The sequence below is a fragment of the Piliocolobus tephrosceles genome, chromosome 1, assembly GCF_002776525.5.
Source record: "Piliocolobus tephrosceles isolate RC106 chromosome 1, ASM277652v3, whole genome shotgun sequence".
In the NCBI taxonomy this organism is placed as follows: Eukaryota; Metazoa; Chordata; class Mammalia; order Primates; family Cercopithecidae; genus Piliocolobus; species Piliocolobus tephrosceles.
The window spans coordinates 17,245,091-17,264,127 of NC_045434.1; the positions used below are offsets into that span (position 1 = coordinate 17,245,091).

A 19,037-nucleotide genomic window follows, 5' to 3' on the forward strand; every position below is an offset into this window, starting at 1 on the left:
TCTCTGTTGTTGGCAGTGTCAAAAGAATTTATTTCAAATCTGCTTAAGACTGTGGTAAAACTCAGGTTTTCCAAAAGGTAATACAGAAAGTTCAACCAACCCCCAAAGACCAGAAAACATAGTGTTTGCAATTCAAAAAATACAAACGCTTGTGGATACCAATACAAAAATTAGAAAAAAGTTGCTTTCCTTACCAGTCCCCCCTACCCCCGTGTTTTCAGTGGAACATCCACAGCAATAGGACCAAGAGCTGCCACCAAATACCAACAACGAGTGACCGAAAGTGGGTGCGATAGGGGAAGGGGAGGGAGGAGGAGAAATGGGGATAAAGAAAGGCAAGAAAATGGGAGTTCTGTCGACAGTCAAAACAAGGACACGAAGTTTTTGTTTCTTGTTAAATCCCTTTGCCAACGTTAAACAAACACCTCTCATGCTTAATACAACAGCTTAGTGTCAAGGCAGCAATCCTACATCATGCATTGAACGTTTTCTGCTTTGCCCTCTCCCTGCTTCCTCTGGGTGCCAAGAAAGCCTGGGGCTCTGGATGTCCGGTTTCCAGGGCTAGGAGGAGTTGGAGAGGCTCTCCGGGCTGGGTCTCACCCAGTAAGCACCTGACACGTTCCTGCTACCGCAGTTGCAAGCAGTCACCTTCCCGAACCTGAAGCCTGGTTTTGGCCTCTCCTCAGAGCCTTACCCGAGGGCCTGGCCTGGTCTGCAGTGCTTGCATCACTGGCCCACAAGTCCCTAGGCCTTCCCTAGGACTCAAAGTGCTCTTTGAGAGAAGAGCGATGGCTCCGGATGAGACTTCCTTGGAGGTCTCAACTCCCAGCTCCTGACTGATGTCAACATCAATCACTGAAAAAGCCAGGGCCTCCCCCAACCTGCATAGCTCGTGCTGGTGAAGGCTCAGTGGTTATCAGTCATCTGAAAGTGACACGATGACCCACTAGCCCAACCAGCCTTCAAAACTTCGGCTCAGTTGCATCTCTTCCCACTATCCATGCTGGATTTCAAACCCACTCACACTGCAGAGACCCCTCGAAACAAAGGAGACAAGCGATGAGTTAAGAGACCCGTTAGATACCAGAACTTAGGTAACAAAGAAGGCAGAGGCCTGGGTTAGTGTCCTTCCTTGGTTTAAAGGGGCTTCTGCACGCAGAGGCCTTGAGGCCTAGCAGTGAGACTGCTGACAGGCAGCCTGTTCACAGCACACACAGAGCGCTGTTCAAACAGGCCTCATGGGGAACGGAAACATATGGGGTGTTACTTTCTATGGTCATAGGAAATCTGTCTTAAAGGTCTGTTTTTCACGCTGGAGGCCAGGCAGCTCCTTGCCCTGGTCACAAGGAGGCTTGGATGGAAGACACTGGTCAGAGAACACTGGAATCCACCTCGCCGACAGGTTTGATTCACTGAATGGGACTCATTAGCTGAGATGCCAGAGGTGAAAGACTGCACTTTTTTGCTTTAAAAATGTTATTCTGTAATCCTCACAATACATCAGAGGAGGTAGGTTAGTATGACTAGTCCCATTTCAGGCGGGGATACTGAGGCACAGAAAGGATAAGAGATTGGCCCCCACCCATAGCATGAATCACTATTAACACCAGGTTAAAAGAGGGAAGTAACTGAGGGCTGAACTTGGTGTCTGATCAATACATCCTACCCGAAACCTGCCCTCATATTTTTACAGCCCAGATACCGTTAAAACTGCAGGATCCTTTGATCTTCCGGGAGGAACTGCCAAGAATGCGGTCAACAAACACAGCTACCGGCTCACTTGCAAAAGAAAAGTCCTGAAATTTTCCAGCATCACCATCTTGAATATTTGCCGATAACATCTGTTAGATTTTTTTAAAAAACCAATTGCGGGCCACAAACCCATTAAGAAGTTCCTGTTGCTTCCAGTAAAACGTGGCCAAGGAAAACAAAGGTAACAAGTTCTGCTTTCTAGGAAAGGGGGAGCGGGCTGGGGGCATCTTCAGTGAGTAAAAATTCAAGACGCAACAGGTTGGCATCTGTTGGGGGTGGCTCACCCCATTTCCCCCCACCTGCCCCCTGAAGACCCATGGAAAATCCTGGGCTTGGGTATCAAGATAAAGGCTGGAAGCTTTGTCACAGACAGGCTTTCTATGGAACAATGCAGCCGGAAAGCCACAGTCCCTCTGCAGATCCACACATGACAAACCACTAGCATAACCTGGTGGTTCTCAACTTGTGGAGGCCCCCAGGAGATATCTAGCAATGTCTACAGATACTTTTGGTTGTCACACCTAACTTGGGGGCTGCTACTGGCAGATGATGGGGACGGACCAGGGATGTTGCTAAACATCCTACAGTGTACAGAACTTACCGCAAATGTCAGTAGAGGTTGAGAAACCCTGGCACCACCCCACAGGCTGTGCAACAGTGTTCTTCAGCATTCACATGTTGAGTCCCCCTAAGGACTGACCCTCCCTCACTACCGCACAGCCAGCAGGTGGCCATGGGACCAGTAACAGCCTCCTTGACACTGAACCACCTGCCCACTGGTGCTGAAATGTGCCTTCCCAGGGGGACCAAGCCTTTCGCTTGCAATGAGAATTAAGGCTTAAATGCAAATATCCCTGGAAGAAATACACAAAGATCCTGCATTCTGATCCTTTCCTGAGAGTGCTGTGGTGGGGCGGAGGGCAGGGGCACCAAGAGGGAGAGAAAGGGCACAAAGAGGAGGGTGGGCCTGCCCCCAGCTCTCTTGGTGAGCTCCACAGTGCCTGCCCAGGCTCAATCCAGAAAGCACCACCCTCCTCAAACTTGGTGGGCCATAGGGCACCTAGGGCACTGTTGCAACTACAAAGTACATATCAGGCTGAAGATGCAGCCTGGAACTATATACAGTTTTATAGTGCTTAGGTCAGTTACCTTATGGGTCAGTATTACTGGTGTCCTCTTTAATTGGAATCATTATTTTCCCAAGGAGAACAGAGAGGGGAAAAGCAGGCTTTGGGGAAATACCTTCGCCTGCTTTGAATTAGGAGCTGGGATGCTATGTATGCAGTGAGGTGCTAGTGGATATTTTCGGAAGAGATTAATTTTAAAAGGAAAAGGCATACACTTTGACCACACTTGCTCACTAGCAAAGAACAACTGCAGAACACATTACAGAGGCACTATTTACAATGCAATGGAACTCGACATTTTAAAACTACTTTGAATTCCTTTTTTCACTGAAACTGCTTGATAGATTTACGCCAAGTTACTCCCCAGCCAGCCCAACTAAAGCCTCATCTTGATACCATTTCTATGTACAAATATGCCACCATGATGTAACGTGTTACGGAATTCGACGGTGGATGAGAATTCCATGACCTGTCATTTCTACTCCGAAACCCGGGACCTTCCCGGCCATGAGGAGTTGATAAGTTCTTTCTTCACTTTTCTGAACCCTCAAAAACACAAGTGTGTGGCACGGACCTGCCCTTCTCTTTGAAGTCAGAACATTGAAGGTGTTTTGTGCTGAAGACGGGAGAGGCGTCTGTGAAGGAGAGCTGGATGCCGTCCCTGGCATCGGCTGTATTGCTTCTGGGCTCCTGGAGGAGTCAGAAAACGGAGATTCTCAGCCCCCAAGCTCAGGGCAGCAGTCAGGAGGAGGGAGTCCTTGCTGCGCCTCTCTGGACTTCAGGGAATTTTTTTCTGAAAAAGGCCACCAGATTTGTGGGCATTTCCCTCCTGCACTTTCCACTTCTCTCCTGACCTGGATGCTGCTCCTTCAAAGGAGTGAGGTTCAGGGCAGCTCCAGGCAGCTTGTGCTCCAGTGATGAGCGATTCCTCTGCAGAGCTGGGGTCACCTGGTGACCCGGGCTGTGGTGATGGTGGAGGCTCCACAGCCTTCCCCGGGGCTCCCCTGTGAGAAGCTGCTGTCACCAGGCAGCCCCGCGTGGCCCACTCTCATTCTGGGGGCAGGGTGTAGGTCTTGTTTTCAGAAGACAGCTAGACGCTTCCCAAAGCTGATAGCTTCCTCAGCCCTAGGAAAGTGGTGACTGCTCTTCATCCTCAATCTTTAGGGATCTTCTCCATGCTCCAAGCCATGGCCACCCAGAGCTATGGCTAAGGATGAAGCTGCAGGGATATGGGAGACAGAGGCAGCGGTGCGGGCAAGGACACAGGGTCCTAGGTCTTGTATGTTACCTCCAAGGGCTCTGGACGGGGCTGTGGGATGGGAGGAGGAGAGCCACAGACCGCTTGGTGAGATGACAAGGAAGAGGCAAGACCTAGACTTCCACGAAGCAGATGGCTTCCAGGCTCTGCAGCAGAGGCTGCAACACAGCACCAAGCAGCTCCTGGAGACGGGGCAGCTGGCCTTGCCGGCCACATCGCAGAGGCAGCGGACCAGGCGGCCTTGCAGACCAAGAGCGTGAGCTTTGAGGTAGGATTGTCGGGCCTGCTGAGTGGAGGCGGGGGATCTGCATGGCTCTGGCAGGCGGTTACTCAGAAAGCAGGCGTGGTATCTGAACGGGAAGGCAGAACCAAGGACGCACAGTTGATGCCGGTGTACGGGGCGAGTTTTTATAAAAATCCAGTCCAGCAAATTGACAAGTCACTTCTCAGCCTCAGAAATAAAATGCTTGACAAAATATATTCTTTTTAAAAGGAGAGAGAAATGTTACTACCAGGTGGAGCTGGAGGTGGCAGGTGACTGGGAAGATGAGAGGAGGGAGGAGAGGAAGGGTTCCCTGGGAACAAGAGCCCGGCAGGCTCAGAACCCCTGTCGTGAGCTGTCTCTGGTGAGAGGTGTGGATGACTCAATGTGGATCTCAAGGGAGAAGCCTGGTGTTTCCAGAGTCCCGCCCTGGCAGGTCAGACTCGGCACACCCAGTCTCACAGTGGGAAGCTGGGAGACAAGGTACCTGATACTGCTCTTCTATTTTCTGCCTTCCTCAGAGATCCCGCCCACCACATCAGGGCAGAGCCATCCCTGCCTGCCACAGGGGCCACTTGTGTTCATGATGCTTTCATAACGACAATAGGGTGGACTGGCTAGAAGAGGTTTTCCCAGGGTCTGCCATCTTAAATGCTTATGAGTCTGAGAGTGGTTCTGCTCAGAAGAGCAATCTGGATGCGTTTTCAGTTAACTTCTTGGGTTGCCAGTTTCAGAAAGGAGCCACTACCAGGTGAAGACTTACGACATAGTTGTTAAAATTCTTGTGTTTTCACGTGGATTTAAGAACTAAGAACTGAGTGAATCAATTTTAGGAGACTGTCATGCTTGTGTGTCGGGGGGGGGATGTGTGTGTGTATGTGAGAGACAGAGAGAGAGAAGGAGGGAGGGAAAGAGAGGGAAAGATGGAAGGAAGAGAGAGGCAGGGATGGAGGAAAGTAAGAGAGAGAAGGAGGAAAGGAAGAAAGAGAGCGAAGGAGGGAGGGAAGGAGAGAGAAGAAAAGAGAGAAGGAGGGAGGGAGAAGAAATGAAGGAGGGAGGAAAAGAGAGAGAGAGAACACAATTGGCTGACTAATAAAGGAAGCCATTTTAAAAGGTTCTCAACACTTCAGTGAGAGAGGCAAAAGTCTAGCAAGAATGATTAACATCCCTTTCTATCAATCCTGCATTGGGTCTGCAAGTGGCAGGCACTACTAAAGACTCTAGGACCAAGAAGCTAGAAGATAACTTTCTCAGCATGATGAGAAGCTGCAGTCTTGGGACTCTGAGGAGGCAGGGTCGCCACAGAGGGCCAACACCCGGGGTGTGGGATTACAGCGCAGCTCCTGACTGCCACTCTCAGGAGGCCAGTCTCAAAGTCTTACCTTCCTCTCCCTCCAAAAAAAGACAAGCTTTGAAAACAGATGGCAGGAAACACAGACATGAAGCCTGAATGCTGACTCCCTTGAGAAAGGTCCTTCTTGGGGAGCGTTCGTAACGTCTGGATGGAATAAGGGTGACACACGTACCCGCCTTTGCCACTGACAGTGGCAGCTGTGAGCAAGGCCCGTAGACCCATTCCCCGTGCCCCCAAGAAAATGTGTTTCTATGACATTCCACGCTGCCAGGTTGTACCCATGACTTGCGTATCCTGCTTTTGTGGGTTATTTGAGCTTAGTGAGAATGGTGGGCATTTTGCCTGTGAATGTCAGTGTCACAGGCACAGTGCCAAGCTGGAGCGGAGCTAATTGCCTGACAGCTTTGGCCGCCCCAGGTTAGTCGGCACTTCCAATCCTGTGTGCAGGGTGACCTGGAAAAGAAGACAGGGGAAGTGAGGGTGGGAGAGGCTGCTGCAGGGGCCCTGAGTGCTCCAAAGGCACCGCAGACACTGGCAGGATCCCCTGCTGGCTCCAGGGCCATCCATGCAACAGCTCAGGGCTGCTGTATACTGGTGAATATTATGTCACTCAATATCCCTAATTAAAGGCTATGTTGGTTTGCACCTCTTTCCTCATAATAAGAATCACCCAGCTGACTAGTTCCTCATTTTGCCAGAGCTGCCAGAGCCGGGCAAAGTAGATGCTGTCACAGGAGCACGGCTCTGACGCACCGGCTCCCGTGGTTACATATTTGTGTCTACTTTCCAGCCATGACCTTCTTTCCTATTAATCCCATTCTATTAACTGTGAGGAATAATAGCCAACCTTTTATTTTTTTTATTAAAAAAAGCTTATTTGTTCATTGGTAGAGATGGTGTCTTGCTAGTTCCCCAGGCTGGTGTCAAACTTCTGGGCTCAAGCGATTCTCCTGCCATGGCCTCCCAAAATACTGGGGTTACAGGCGTGAACCACCATGCCTGGCCAAGGCTATCTTTTATTTTATTTTATTTTTTTGAGACAGAGTCTTGCTCTGTCACCCAGGCTGGAGTGTAGTGGCGCGATCTCGGCTCACTGCAGGCTTCGCTTCCCAGGTCACGCCATTCTCCTGCCTCAGCCTCCTGAGTAGCTGGGACTATAGGCGCCCGCCACCACACCCGACTATTTTTTTTTTTTTTTTGGTATTTTTGGTAGAGACAGAGTTTCACCGTATTAGCCAGGATGGTCTCGATCTCCTGACCTCATAATCTGCCCGCCTCGGCCTCCCAAAGTACTGGGGTTACAGGTGTGAGCCACCATGCCCAGCCAAGCCTATCTTTTAGGTTGCCACAAATCCCTTTTGCAAATGAGTAGAAGATCAAATCGATCAATCAGTGATTGATGTAGACTCTTCAATATTCAGGGCCACAGAACAGGACCCTGCCTCCCCACACTCCAGCTCCCCATCCCAAGTGGAGGAGGACTCTACTAAGACAACGGATGGCACCTTCGTGTTTCTCCCTTCCTCACACCCTCCTGGGCTCTCATTCTTGTCTCTCTGTTTCAGGCCTCCTGAGCTACTAGCACTCCCCAGGGACTGGGCTCAGCCATGAGGTCTGCGTCTCCAGAAGCTGCCACCTTAGGGCCCCTGGGTGTCCCAAGTGAACAAGTTAGAACGGAACGCCTCTAGGAAATGTCCAAGGCAGTCCACTCGATAAGCTCTGTCTGGGAAGGCTCTGTGGTCAGCTTCTTTATGGCCTACTCTGCCCACGGGCACTGCAGAGACTTGTGGGCAAACAGTGGGGAGCAGCCAGACCAGGTCCGGCCCGGGGGAGGCGTGTACCTGCACATTGCGGTTGAGGCTGAGGGCTGGCATGAAGACGCCGTCCACGTGGCTGAAGGCTGTGGGGCCCTGCTGCTGCCCGTTGATGAAGAAAGTGAGGGTGTGCTTATTCAGGTCCAGCAGCACGCCCACGGTGGCCCCCTTGCACACGCCGCCTTCCGTCCTGGGAAGAGAGTCCCCAGGAAGACCATCAACCACACTCAGCCTGGGATGAAGGGGATTAACTGAGGAGAATTATTTATTTATTTGGAGACACGGTCTCACTCTGTCACCCAGGCTGGAGTGCAGTGACGCCATCTCGGCACACAACAGCCTCACCCTCCCAGACTCGAGAGATCCTCCCACCTCAGCCTCCCGAGTAGCTCGGACTACAGGTGCGTGACATGAGACCCAGCTAATTTTGTTTGTGTTTTCTGTAGAGATAGGGGTCTCACTATGTTACCCAGGCTGGTCTTGAACTCCTAGGCTCAAGTGATCTTCCCACTTTGGGCTCCCAAAGTGCTGGGATTATAGCCATGAGCCACCATGCCCAGGCAGGAAAATTATTTATAGGATGCTGGGAACACCCTCACTTAAACATGGCCCCCAAGGTGGTGGTGGGGTGCTCTCCTGGCATATGAGCCTTCTCTCACAGTGGACACGCCTTGTTAACAGGCCACGATGAAGACTCCCCTGGAGGAACCAGGCTCTTCAACCCCCTCTTCCTGAGAGCATCTGGGATCTGCATACTAGAAAAATCGGGTTCTGATGAGTAGGTCTCATTTGAAACTGTGGAGCATGGAGAATAGGTAAGAAAGGCACCTTTTCCTGCCAAAGAAAATAACTGACTTGGTGCCCTTTTCTGTTTTAGGCAAGTGAGGATGCTGAGGTCGATGAAGATGTGGCCATCCAGGCCTGCAGGAAATTTTGAAAGGCCCCTACCCTACATTGGCTCATCTTCCCAGAAACATCCTAGGGTCCCTCGAAAAGCAGTGTATGCCAGGGAGAAGGGTGCTGAAGTTGAAATCAAGTCCTCTGTTGGAGTCACCATCCGACAGGTGACCAATAGCGGAACCTTGAGAACGTCCACTCTGCTCTTGATCAGTGTTGGCAATGTCGTACTTCGTAGGTGGTAAGAATTCACATCCACCTGGTGGAAGCGAATCTATTAATAAAAGTAAGGAACATGCTCCCAAGGGCGGCTTGGCTGGCCACGTCTGCTCCCATGGGCTGAATCCTGCAGACTCTCCTTCCCTTCCCTGAGGTGGTTTTTCGTTTTTGAGTGGATGTTTCTCCCTGTGGCCCAGGCTGAAGTGCAGTGGTGCAATCATGGCTCACTGTTGCCCGAAACTCCTGGGCTCAACGGATCCTCCCACAAGCCCCCCGAATAGCTGGGACTACAGGCACACACCATGCCCGGCTAATTTTTAAAATATTTTATAGAGACGAGGGCTTCACTATTTTGCCCAGGCTGGTCTTGGACTCCTGGGCTCAAGGGATCCTCCTGCCTCAGCCTCCTAAGTAGCTGAGACTATAGGCTTGAGCCACCGCGCCCGCTCAGGGCTGAGGTCTTAGCCTTAACCTTAGCAACCCCACTCTGCTAAGAAAACCTTGTTTGTCCTTCCAGGTTGAGAATGAGTTGATCTACTGGACGCTGCTGGTAGGGCAGAGGGAAGGTGAGCAGCGAGAAGGATTCACGACAGGAAGTCCCGAGGAGGACTTGGTGGGCGGCCCGGCCCAGACAGATGTTTCGGGATTGGGCAGGGCTTCCCCGAGGGTGCCCCGGCAGGTGGGAGAAGGGAACTAAAACCGTGCTGTTGGTGCTATTTGGATACTGACCACCGGGTGGCGGTAGTGACCCACGGGAGGTGCAGAAATGAGTCCGACCTAAGCAAAGCCTCAGGCCCAGTCAGCTCTGGCGTCCAACTTCCCGGCTGCCTCGACTTCCTCCCAGATAGCGCTTACCCTACCCGGTCCACATCCCAGGGTGGGAGGACATGCAGAAAGGGGCAGATTCTCTCTACCTTCTCATGGCCCCACTTCCCTTCTGTTTTTCTTACTGAGGTGGCACCAAGGGGCCGTCAAGGACAGCAAAGGCCCAAGTGCTCGGCAGCTCTTGGGAGGAGTGTGGTGGCCAATGGCCGGGAGAGCTGGGGAGTCTGCACCGCACACACCGAGGCTGGGGTCCTGGGCTCAACCCTGACAGTGTCAACTGGCCGCATGGCCTGAGCCATTGTCCGACCTTCCTAAGCCCAGGCTTTTTATTTATTTATTTATTTTGTAGAGAGGAGGGTCTCACTATGTTGCCTAGGCTGGTCCTGAACTCCAGGGCTCAAGTGATCCTCCTGCCTCGGCCTCCCAAGTAGCTGGGACTACAGGTACACAGCACCTTGCCTGGCTAATTTTTAAAATTAGTATTATTTATAGAGACAGGGTCTCACTAAGTTGCCCAGGCTGGTCTCAAACTCCTGGGCTCAAGCAGTCCTTCTGCCTCGGCCTCCTTAGGTGCTGGGATTACAGGTGCGAGCCACTATTCCAGTCTAAGCCCCACTTTTATAATCTGTAAAATGGCAACAGTAATAGCACTTTTGCAAGGATTAAATGAGCTCAAGATACATTGATGCTTCCTACAGCACTGAGCACAAGTAAGGGCTTGACAAATGCTTCTTGTTATCACTCCTGCCAGCCAACAGGGTATCTGGGTGCCAGTTTGGCTTAAGCAAGCAGAGACGGAGCTGATGGGCCTGGACTTGGCCCCTCTGTGGGTAGGAGGGAGAATGGCCAGCTTGCAGGGTCTGGGCAGAGGCACAGAGCTGCCCGCCTCTTCCCCAGGACTCAGGAGAGAAGGGGCGCTGCCTACCAGCAAAGAGGCAGGCAGACAGGATCCTGAGTGCCCTCGGGCAAGTCCTTGGCCCAGATTAGACCTGGCTTCCCTGAGAAAGAAGAAGCTGGTCCTTCCTCTGCGGGAAGGTGCCCCAGGGGCTGTTATAGGAGCTGCAGGTGGGCCCAGAGCACTGAGAGCCCCTGACTGGGGCCAGCGAAGTCAAGGTCAGCTCCTTGAAGTTCCTCACCCCTTCCTGCTGGGGAGATGGTCCTTAGCAGACCAGAAGCAAGGCTCCATAGCAAGGAGGTGGCACCAGGTGTCTGCAACTTGCAATTCTCCATTTCTGGCCTTGGGGATTCTTCACCCCCACGTCCATCCCCACATGCCAGCCAGTTGTGAGCACAAAATCCCTGGGAGAGGAGAAAGAGTACGGGGCTATGGTGCAGGTGTGTCGGGGGTGGGGGGCACTGCCTTCTCTGTGTCTGAGTAGAGAGACCAAGGCGCCCTGGAGAAGCCCAGGCCTCGGGGGCAGTCCCGGAGGACTCATCCCCGTCTGCCCTCCTAACAGAGGCCCCGGTAGTGACACAGGCCAGGACCTGAGTCTCCCGTGTCCACACTGGTGACCCTACTCCCAGGGCCAGTCTCAGGGCAAAGCCACAGCTGTAGGCACCCTTGGCAGACTCGTTTTAGTAGTGAGCACCCCAGCCATGCCCTCTGCTACTGCCCTGTCGAGGGCCCGGCCCTGCTGAGGCTCAAGTGCACATGAGACCAGGGCAGTGGCCAGGATCACTGCAGGCAAGTTAGTGGCAATGACCTGGTCACAGCTCTGAGGACATCAACCCCAGTGGTGCCCATTAACGCCCTGCAGTGACTCAAGCTTGGGTTGACAGTTGCAAAGGAAAGTGAAGCTGGACCAGAAAGAAAACTATGAGCTCCATATCCCAGCAGAGGCCCGCTGGGTAACTTGGGAGACCCATCTGTGCGGGTGTTGTGCAAATCACCATAACATACCCTCATTCTGGGCTGCAGGCCAGTTCTACGTGGGCAGAGTCAAAGCTTCCTAGAAAATGGAGACCAAAGTGGCTGAAAATACCTCCTCCCAATTCCTGCTGGCTTTGGGGACAGCAGAAGGGACACTGGTCTTCAGGACCCTCATTCCCAAACAACCTGTGTCCACGGGAGGCAGGATGGGGCCCAATCGCACCTGTTGGTGTGGGAGTTGCAGTGCATGAACCAGCTGCGGTTGTTGTCCACATACATGGCCCAGGCCTTGTCATCCTTGCCCAGCATCATGTCCTTGACCACGCTGGCCCTGGCCACCCCGAAGGCGGGGTCTGGGTGGTTGTCGTACCGGTCCACGTGTAGCTCCCAGTAGTGCACGCCCTTGGAGAAGGCAGCTGTGCCCAGCACCACCCGGTCATCATAGCTGCTGCAGGTGGCTGTCTGGTTGTCGTTGGATAAAATGATGTCCCGATGCCCAGAGTTGGGGTCAAATGTGAACCAGGCCACTAAAAAGGAAGGAGGCGAGAGGAGCAGGGTCAGGGGATGGAATTTGCTAGTAGTTTCTAACTGGCTCAGAGACACAAACACACTCACTTCTGTTAGAAGGTCGGCACCCAGAAGTGAAGGTTCTTTCCTGTATGACTACTGCACACGTGCACACACACACACATGCACACGCTCACACACATGCCCTGCTCTGTGTTCATCCAAATTGCTAGCCCTACGAGCCCGGCCTTGCCAAGGATTTTCAGGCCTCAAAGCCTCAAATCTAGATACATTTCCCGGTCTTGGTTTCTAAAACCCTTCAAACGCTCAGACACGTTGTAAGTACAGGAGGAAATAGGCGGGGTGCGGTGGCCCACGCCTGTAATCCCAGCACTTTGGGAGGCCGAGGTGGGTGGAGCACTTCAGGTCAGGAGTTTGAGACCAGCCTGGCCAACATGGCAAAACCCCATCCCTACTAAAAATACAAAAATTCATGGCCGGGCGTGGTAGCTCACACCTGTAATCCCCGCACTTTGGGAGGCCGAGGCAGGCAGACCATGAGGTGAGGAGATGGAGACCATCCTGGCTAACATGGTGAAACACCGTCTCTACTAAAAATATCAAAAAATCAGTCGGGCGTGGTGGTGGGCGCCTGTAGTCCCAGCTACTCGGGAGGCTGAGGCAGGAGAATGGTGTGAACCTGGGAGGTGGAGCTTGCAGTGAGCCGAGATCGCACCACTGCCCTCCAGCCTGAGCGACAAAGTGAGGCTCCATCTCAAAAAAAAAAAAAAAAAATTCGCTGGGCATGGTGGTGGGCACCTGTAGTCCCAGCTACTCAGGAGGCTGAGGCAGGACAATCACTTGAACAGGGTGGCAGAGGTTGCAGTGAGCCAAGATCGCGCCATTGCACTGTGGGCTGGGCGACAGAGTGGGACTTCCTCTCAAAAAAAAAAAAAAAAAAAAAGAAGTACAGGAGGAAATAGATATTGATGAGCCACCTCGTGGGTGGGAGATTTGAGAGACAGAGAGGTGAAGTGATGGGCCAAAGTCACAAAGCTCAATTCTCCATTTTGCAGGCCATCAGCCGCTGCCCCCTTTTGCTCCCCAACCCCCCCGTTTGTCGGAAGTGAGGCCCTTACTCGAAAGTCATGACCACAATGCACAGGGCAAGGACCGCTCATCTGTAGACAGGAGAGTCTAGAGGCAGAAGTTAGTGAGCTCTCCTCTAGGGGCATACAAAGTGGACTCTGCAGGTGGCACCATTTTCAGAAAAGTGTCCCTGGCTGGGTCTTTGACACCAGCATCTGCTCCTGCTCCTTCTCCTCCCTGCCTCTAGGAGACCATCCAGCTGTGGCAGTCAGAGGACGTGTAGACTCAATGATGAAAATGAATACAGGATTTGCCCTCTTCTTGGAGGCACTGGGGAGCTGGAAACCGCCTCTGCAGCCTGGGCTGGGCCACGCCGGGTGGGGCAGGACTCTCTTTGGAATGTGATTTCTATATCTCTCATCGCTCCCTGCTAAGAACTCAGATGATCAAAATTCCACTGAATTAATTTCAACATGCTGTTGTTGCCCAACACCTAGAAGGCTGGGTAGGTGTATAAACCACTGGATGTGAGCTCCGATGCTGGGGGTTAAAGAGCCCTCTTCCGCTGTGAGAAAGGCTCAAATGTAGGGCCTGGGGTGGGCCCACTGCATCTATCGTGGAGTTTTCTTGTCTCGGACTGTCCTACTCACTCCTCGGCCCTTGAGAAGTGGGAGAAGTTTAGCCTCCCTCAGCTACTTCACGTTTAGTCCAGCATAATGGGGTAAAGGAGTGTTTCTTTTGTGGCTTGTAGGCCACGTGGGTGCAGCAAGGAGCTGTGTGTGCAGAGCAGGGTGAGGCGTATGCACCTCAACAGGCCCCTCCGGCCCTGCACTTCCTCCCTCCACCATCTTCAGCAGCTCATCCTTTGCCCTGGTCCATGGGATGAAATGTGGGTTGGCCCTAGGAGTCAATCTTTGTCCTTTGGGAGGCCACCTATGGTCCCAGAAGGGCACGCCCTTGGAGAACCCAGATGTGCCTAGCACCACCCCCACCCCCACTCCGTCATCACAGCTGCTGCAAGTGGCTGTGTGCTTGTCATTGGATAAAATGATGAATCTGTTCTTCCCACTAAGAGATCCCGATGCTCACCATCGGACGTCTGCAGGACGACAGTTTTACTGTAAGGCCCGACACCAGAAGAGTTGAAAGCTTTGACTCGGGCGTTGTAGGTGCTGTTGAAGTGAAGACCGTCGATGGTACACAAAGTCTCCTTACCGACGTACACTTCCTGAAAGAGAGCAATGCTGCTCACCAGGCTCCTCTAGCATTTGGAAAATTCCTCTTAGCAAATGGCTTCTGGAAACACATTGATGTTAAAAGTGCTTTTGCCAGGCGTGGTGGCCTGTAGTCCCAGCTACTCAGGAGGCAGAGGTGGGAGCATCGCTTGAGTCCAGACTGGGCAACATTGCAGGACCCCATTTCTAAACAACTTTTGTTTTTGTTTTTTTGAGGGACAGAGTCTTACTCTGTTGCCAGGCTGGAGTGGAGTGGCGTGATCTCGGCTTACCACAACCTCCGCCTCCCGAGTTCAGGTGATTCTCCTGCTTCAGCCTCCCAAGTAGCTGGGACTACAAGCATTCACCACCATGCCCAGCTAATCTTTATATATATGTTTTTTAGTAGAGATGGGGTTTCCCTATATGTTGGCCAGACTGGTCTCGAACTCCTGACCTCAGGTGATCCTCCTGCTTGGCCTCCCAGAGTGCTGGGATTACAGGCGTGAGCCACCGTGCCCAGCCAAAAAATTAAAAAAAAAAAAAATTCTTACCCAAATAGAAGTCAATAAAAAGGGAAATTGCGTTCAGTCATGGCTGGCTCACAGAATTTGACCAACTTGGGCATGAATGCCTTACTACTGGCTACCTGGCCCCTCTGCCTGTGAGGTGGCGAGGCGTGATGGGGTCCTGGTGAGGCGACTTCCCAGGTCTGCAGCCAGCCAGGATACTGACCAGGAACATCCTGACTCTGCCAAGGTCAACCTGGTCTACAAGACTCTATTGAGCCACAGGGCACATCCACTCCTTTGTCTCCTCCCACCCCTGAGGCTGGCATTTTCCACTCCTTAGCCCTCCTGGAGCTGCTGTTTTCCTGGTCTTTCCAAAGGGCGAGACATTTCTGCATCAGGCCCCAAAGATACTTTTCTTTTCTTTCTTTCTTTTTTTTCTTTCTTTCTTTCTTTCTTTTTTTTTTTTTTTTTTTGAGACCGAGTCTCACTCTGTCACCTGGGCTGCAGTGCAGTGGTGCAATCTTGACTTACTGCAATCTCTGCCTTCCAAGTTCAAGTGATTCTTGTGCCTCAGCCTCCAGAGTAGCTGGGACAACAGGCATCTGCCACCACGCCCGGCTAATTTTTGTATTTTAAGTAGAGATGGGGTTTCACTATGTTGACCAGGCTGGTCTCAAACTCCTGACCTCAAGTGGTCCACCCGCCTTGGTCTCCCAAAGTGCCGGGATTACAGGTGTGAACCACCATGCCTGGCCCCCAAAGATACTTTCATAAAGATTGAGCTTGTTCCTCATTCGCTTCAAAGTTACCTTTGTCCTATTCAACCCCCAAAATGCATAGCCTTTTGCCTCTCCCATGTCATTATTTTCTGCTAATTAAATAATGTGGTCTAAGATCACAGCTAATCCATATAGGAGCCATAGCTCAAATCCAGGTCTGTCTGCATGCAACATCCACACTTTTCCCACTATAAGACCCTCTTCCTTATAAACCCTAGCCCTTGGGTCTAGCTTTTGTTAGTAGCCATGTCTCAAAGAGGAGGGACCACTTTTGAGCTCTGTGGCTGCTTCTTTTAATATTTCCAAACAGCCTTTTCTTTCTTTCCATTTCAAAAAATACTGACTCTCCTCTTGATTTCTGGTGGATGAGCTCTTTCAGTTCTTGGCTCATTTGCACAACAGGAGTGACTGGGGTCCGCACTCAGTGACCTGGCTTGAGCTACCTCATCTTACCTCCCTAATTGGCCCATATTCACATGGGACTCAGTAATTCCCAAGGAAGTGCTGCAACTATTTCCCTAATTCTTACATTCCTGTATTTTTCAAACACAAAGTAAAACGACACATACGTACATCTCTTTGAGAGAAACTAAGGGAATGTTGACCTTCGGCAAGGTTTGTTAAATGGGTGCAAATTCCCAGGAGAAGAGATGCAAGAGTTATGATTGCAGTAGTTTGTTAGAATGAGTGTTTATTTAATCATTTCGGGGCCAGGGACCAGGTGATCTGAGAAGCCCAGAGTTTGTGCTCCCTGGCACTCACGTCCGCCTGACCGTCACGGAGTGAAATCTCGAGGTGGTGCTCTATTAGGGCTGGACTGGGGTGGAGTCCTGCTCCAGGGTTTCTAGCAGATGGGAGTAGAAGATGCATTTCTGGTTCACTAAGAACCTTTATTGCCCCCATGGCAATCTATCAGCAGCGACATGACTAGAATGTTGTCCCAATTCAACAACCATTTATCCAGCATCTTCTATGTGCCCAGCACCTTGCCAGGTATAGGAGGGTCACACAGTGCTTCCTTGTCTCCAGAAATGATACCTCCCAAGTCAAGACAGAGCCGGGTGAAATAATTAGAGGATCAGACAAGACGAGGTGTGATAAAACCCGTTGAGGGAATATGTTGCTGTGTGAGGGGCTGGGGGTAAGCGGGAAAGGAGGTGGGTGCAGGGAACACCTTCTCTGAGTTCTCCTCTAGTTCCATGCTTGTGTCAGTCCTTCTGGACCTAGCCCTTGGGAGGGAAGCCCCATCTCCCTTGACTCAGCCCTCTTTATCCTTTTGGCCAGTGTCCCCTGAGGATGGCAACACAATGTCCCCATGGGCTGAACCAGAGCTTGGGGCAGTGGAAGCCACTCTGGCCTCTGCATCGGTACCCTCAATCCCTGCCAAATAGGCAGCAAGGCCTTACCCGGAACTGCCCCCCGGCGCCGTCGTCCAGCTCCAGGATGTAGCCGTCCACGGGGCTGTGGGTGAAGGGTGGCATCCTCCAGGCCAGCGTGACACTGTTGTTGCGGGTGCAGCATTTCTCCAGCTGCAGTAGGGGGACGGGTGGCACTGTGAGAGGGACATGCATGAGTTAGCGCATGAAGCCCTCCGAGGGCCCCAGCCCAGTCCCCCACCCCACTCCATCCCAGGGGTCCTGGCCCCCAGAGGACAGCCAGGCTAAATTCCTTCCCTGGTCACCCTGTAGTCACTCCCAGATGCCCAGGAGTCGGTCTCCAGATGGGCTGGGGATGAAGGCAAGCACAGGTGACCTTGTGCTTCTCAAACCTAGGGGTTGTCCTTCCTGGAATCTCAGGGGGCCCGTGGTAGATGGCCCCACCCTTCTGAGCCTATGGCCCTATGGAAGGATGTGCTCTTTCCCATCTGCCCACTGAGAACCACTGGTTTTGACTCAGACTCATGAGGAACGCATAAACAGTTCCATAAGAGTCCAGGTTCCCTGTGCTCCTGTGCGTGGCACAAGCCCCAGGGATCCTCTCTGCAGGGCCCACAGCTAAGTGGCAGCCAGCCTGCAGCTCATGCCTGGAATTGGGAAGGTGAGGGGAGATGCCTTTAAACCTTTGGCTGGAAGCATTTAAAAGATGAGGGGACGAGATCCAGGCAACAGAAGCAAGTCTCGAGTATTGGACAGTCAACCTAAAGAACTAAGGATTTGAATCAGTTGTATCAGAAGTCCTATTAAGGTGAGAGTGGGAAAAGTTTTTTTTTTGAGACAGAGTCTCACTCTGTTGCCCAGGCTAGAGTGCAGTGGCACAATCTTGGCTCACTGCAAGCTCTGCCTCCCGGGTTCACGCCATTCTCCTGCCTCAGCCTCCTGAGTAGCTGGGACTACAGGCACCCGCCACCATGCCCGGTTAATTTTTTTTTTTTTTTTTTTTTTTTTGTATTTTAGTAGATGTGGGGTTTCACTGTGTTAGCCAGGATGGTCTCCATCTCCTGACCTCGTGAAACGCCCGCCTCGGCCTCCCAAAGTGCTGGGATTACAGGCATGAACCATGGAGCCCAACCAAGTGGGAGAAGTTTAAAATTTTTCTAGCTCTAGTCAGGCTCAAGAGATTTTAGAAATCGATAGAGTTCACTTTGACCTTTTTTTTTTTTAAAGGGAAAATTGAAACACTGCTTTTGTTAAAAGTACGTATTTCAATTTGGTTCCAAGAATTCGGCACGCGACTGGCTGAGCACAGCCTGACTCCCCACCTCAGTTAACGAGCTGGTAGGAGTCCTTGCTTCATCCCCTGGGCCCTGCTACTCTGCTCTCCTGCTTCCTCTCTGAACCCTGACCATCCAGTGACCTTATCCAGTCCAGTTACCCCTGACCAGTCCAGTGACCCCATCCAGCTAGGAGTAGCATCTGGAGTGGCCCCAAGCCCCCCCCCACACCCCCACTTTCCAAAGGAAGCTCTTTCACTGCAGCTCCTCCACTCTGCCAGGCTCCTCCTGCTTCTCAGCACTGTGTGTCATTTACACCTGGGGCAAGTGGCCTTTCCAGACCTTACTGGAGGTGCAAGCTGTGTGGGAGTGAGCATGGCAATGTGACACTTCCTTTTCTTTAGTTTAAAATGGCCACGGATTTTGCAGGTAAGGACTTCCTGAGTTCACAGAATCTGCATGTGTGGTCCTCAGTCCACAAACACCAACGAGCTTTATTTCCCCTCCCTTGACATCTGTGGAGGGGCAGCATGCAGAGTAGGACTCTGGTTCTGGCCAGCATTTGCTGATTTCATAATGGGGTAAGTTATGCAAACTTTACTTAACCCCCTAGGGTCTCTGAGCCCACCTTGCTTATTCTGCTATGATCTCTGACCTTCTTGCTCTTGGGACAGAGAAAACTGATTCTTGCCTCAGGGACTTTGGACTTGCTATCCCTCTGCTGCCTGCAAAACTCAATGCTTAGATTCCTCTCCCTCCTTCTCCTCCACCTCCTCCTCCTCCACTACCTCCTCCTCCTCCTCCACTATCTCAGCCACCACCTCCTCCTCTTCCACCTCCTCCTCCTCCTCCACTCCCTCTTCCTCCTCCACTCCCTCCTCCTCCTCCACTACCTCCTCCACTCCCTC

The 19,037-nt window shown here is 52.0% G+C and overlaps 1 protein-coding gene across 2 annotated transcripts in view; it reads right to left on the reverse strand.

Moving 5' to 3' along the window:
* Window positions 1–6,140: 6,140 nt before the first annotated feature.
* TRIM67 (tripartite motif containing 67) overlaps window positions 6,141–19,037 on the reverse strand; it is a 53,510-nt gene continuing 40,613 nt past the window's right edge. For both annotated transcript variants that reach the window (XM_023191828.2, XM_023191827.2), the window contains 5 exons: window positions 16,886–17,031; window positions 14,064–14,202; window positions 11,602–11,905; window positions 7,595–7,757; window positions 6,141–6,206 (listed from right to left, as the gene is read on the reverse strand). In XM_023191828.2, coding sequence (XP_023047596.1) covers window positions 6,141–6,206; window positions 7,595–7,757; window positions 11,602–11,905; window positions 14,064–14,202; window positions 16,886–17,031 — 818 coding nt within the window. The remainder of the gene's footprint in view (window positions 6,207–7,594; window positions 7,758–11,601; window positions 11,906–14,063; window positions 14,203–16,885; window positions 17,032–19,037) is intronic.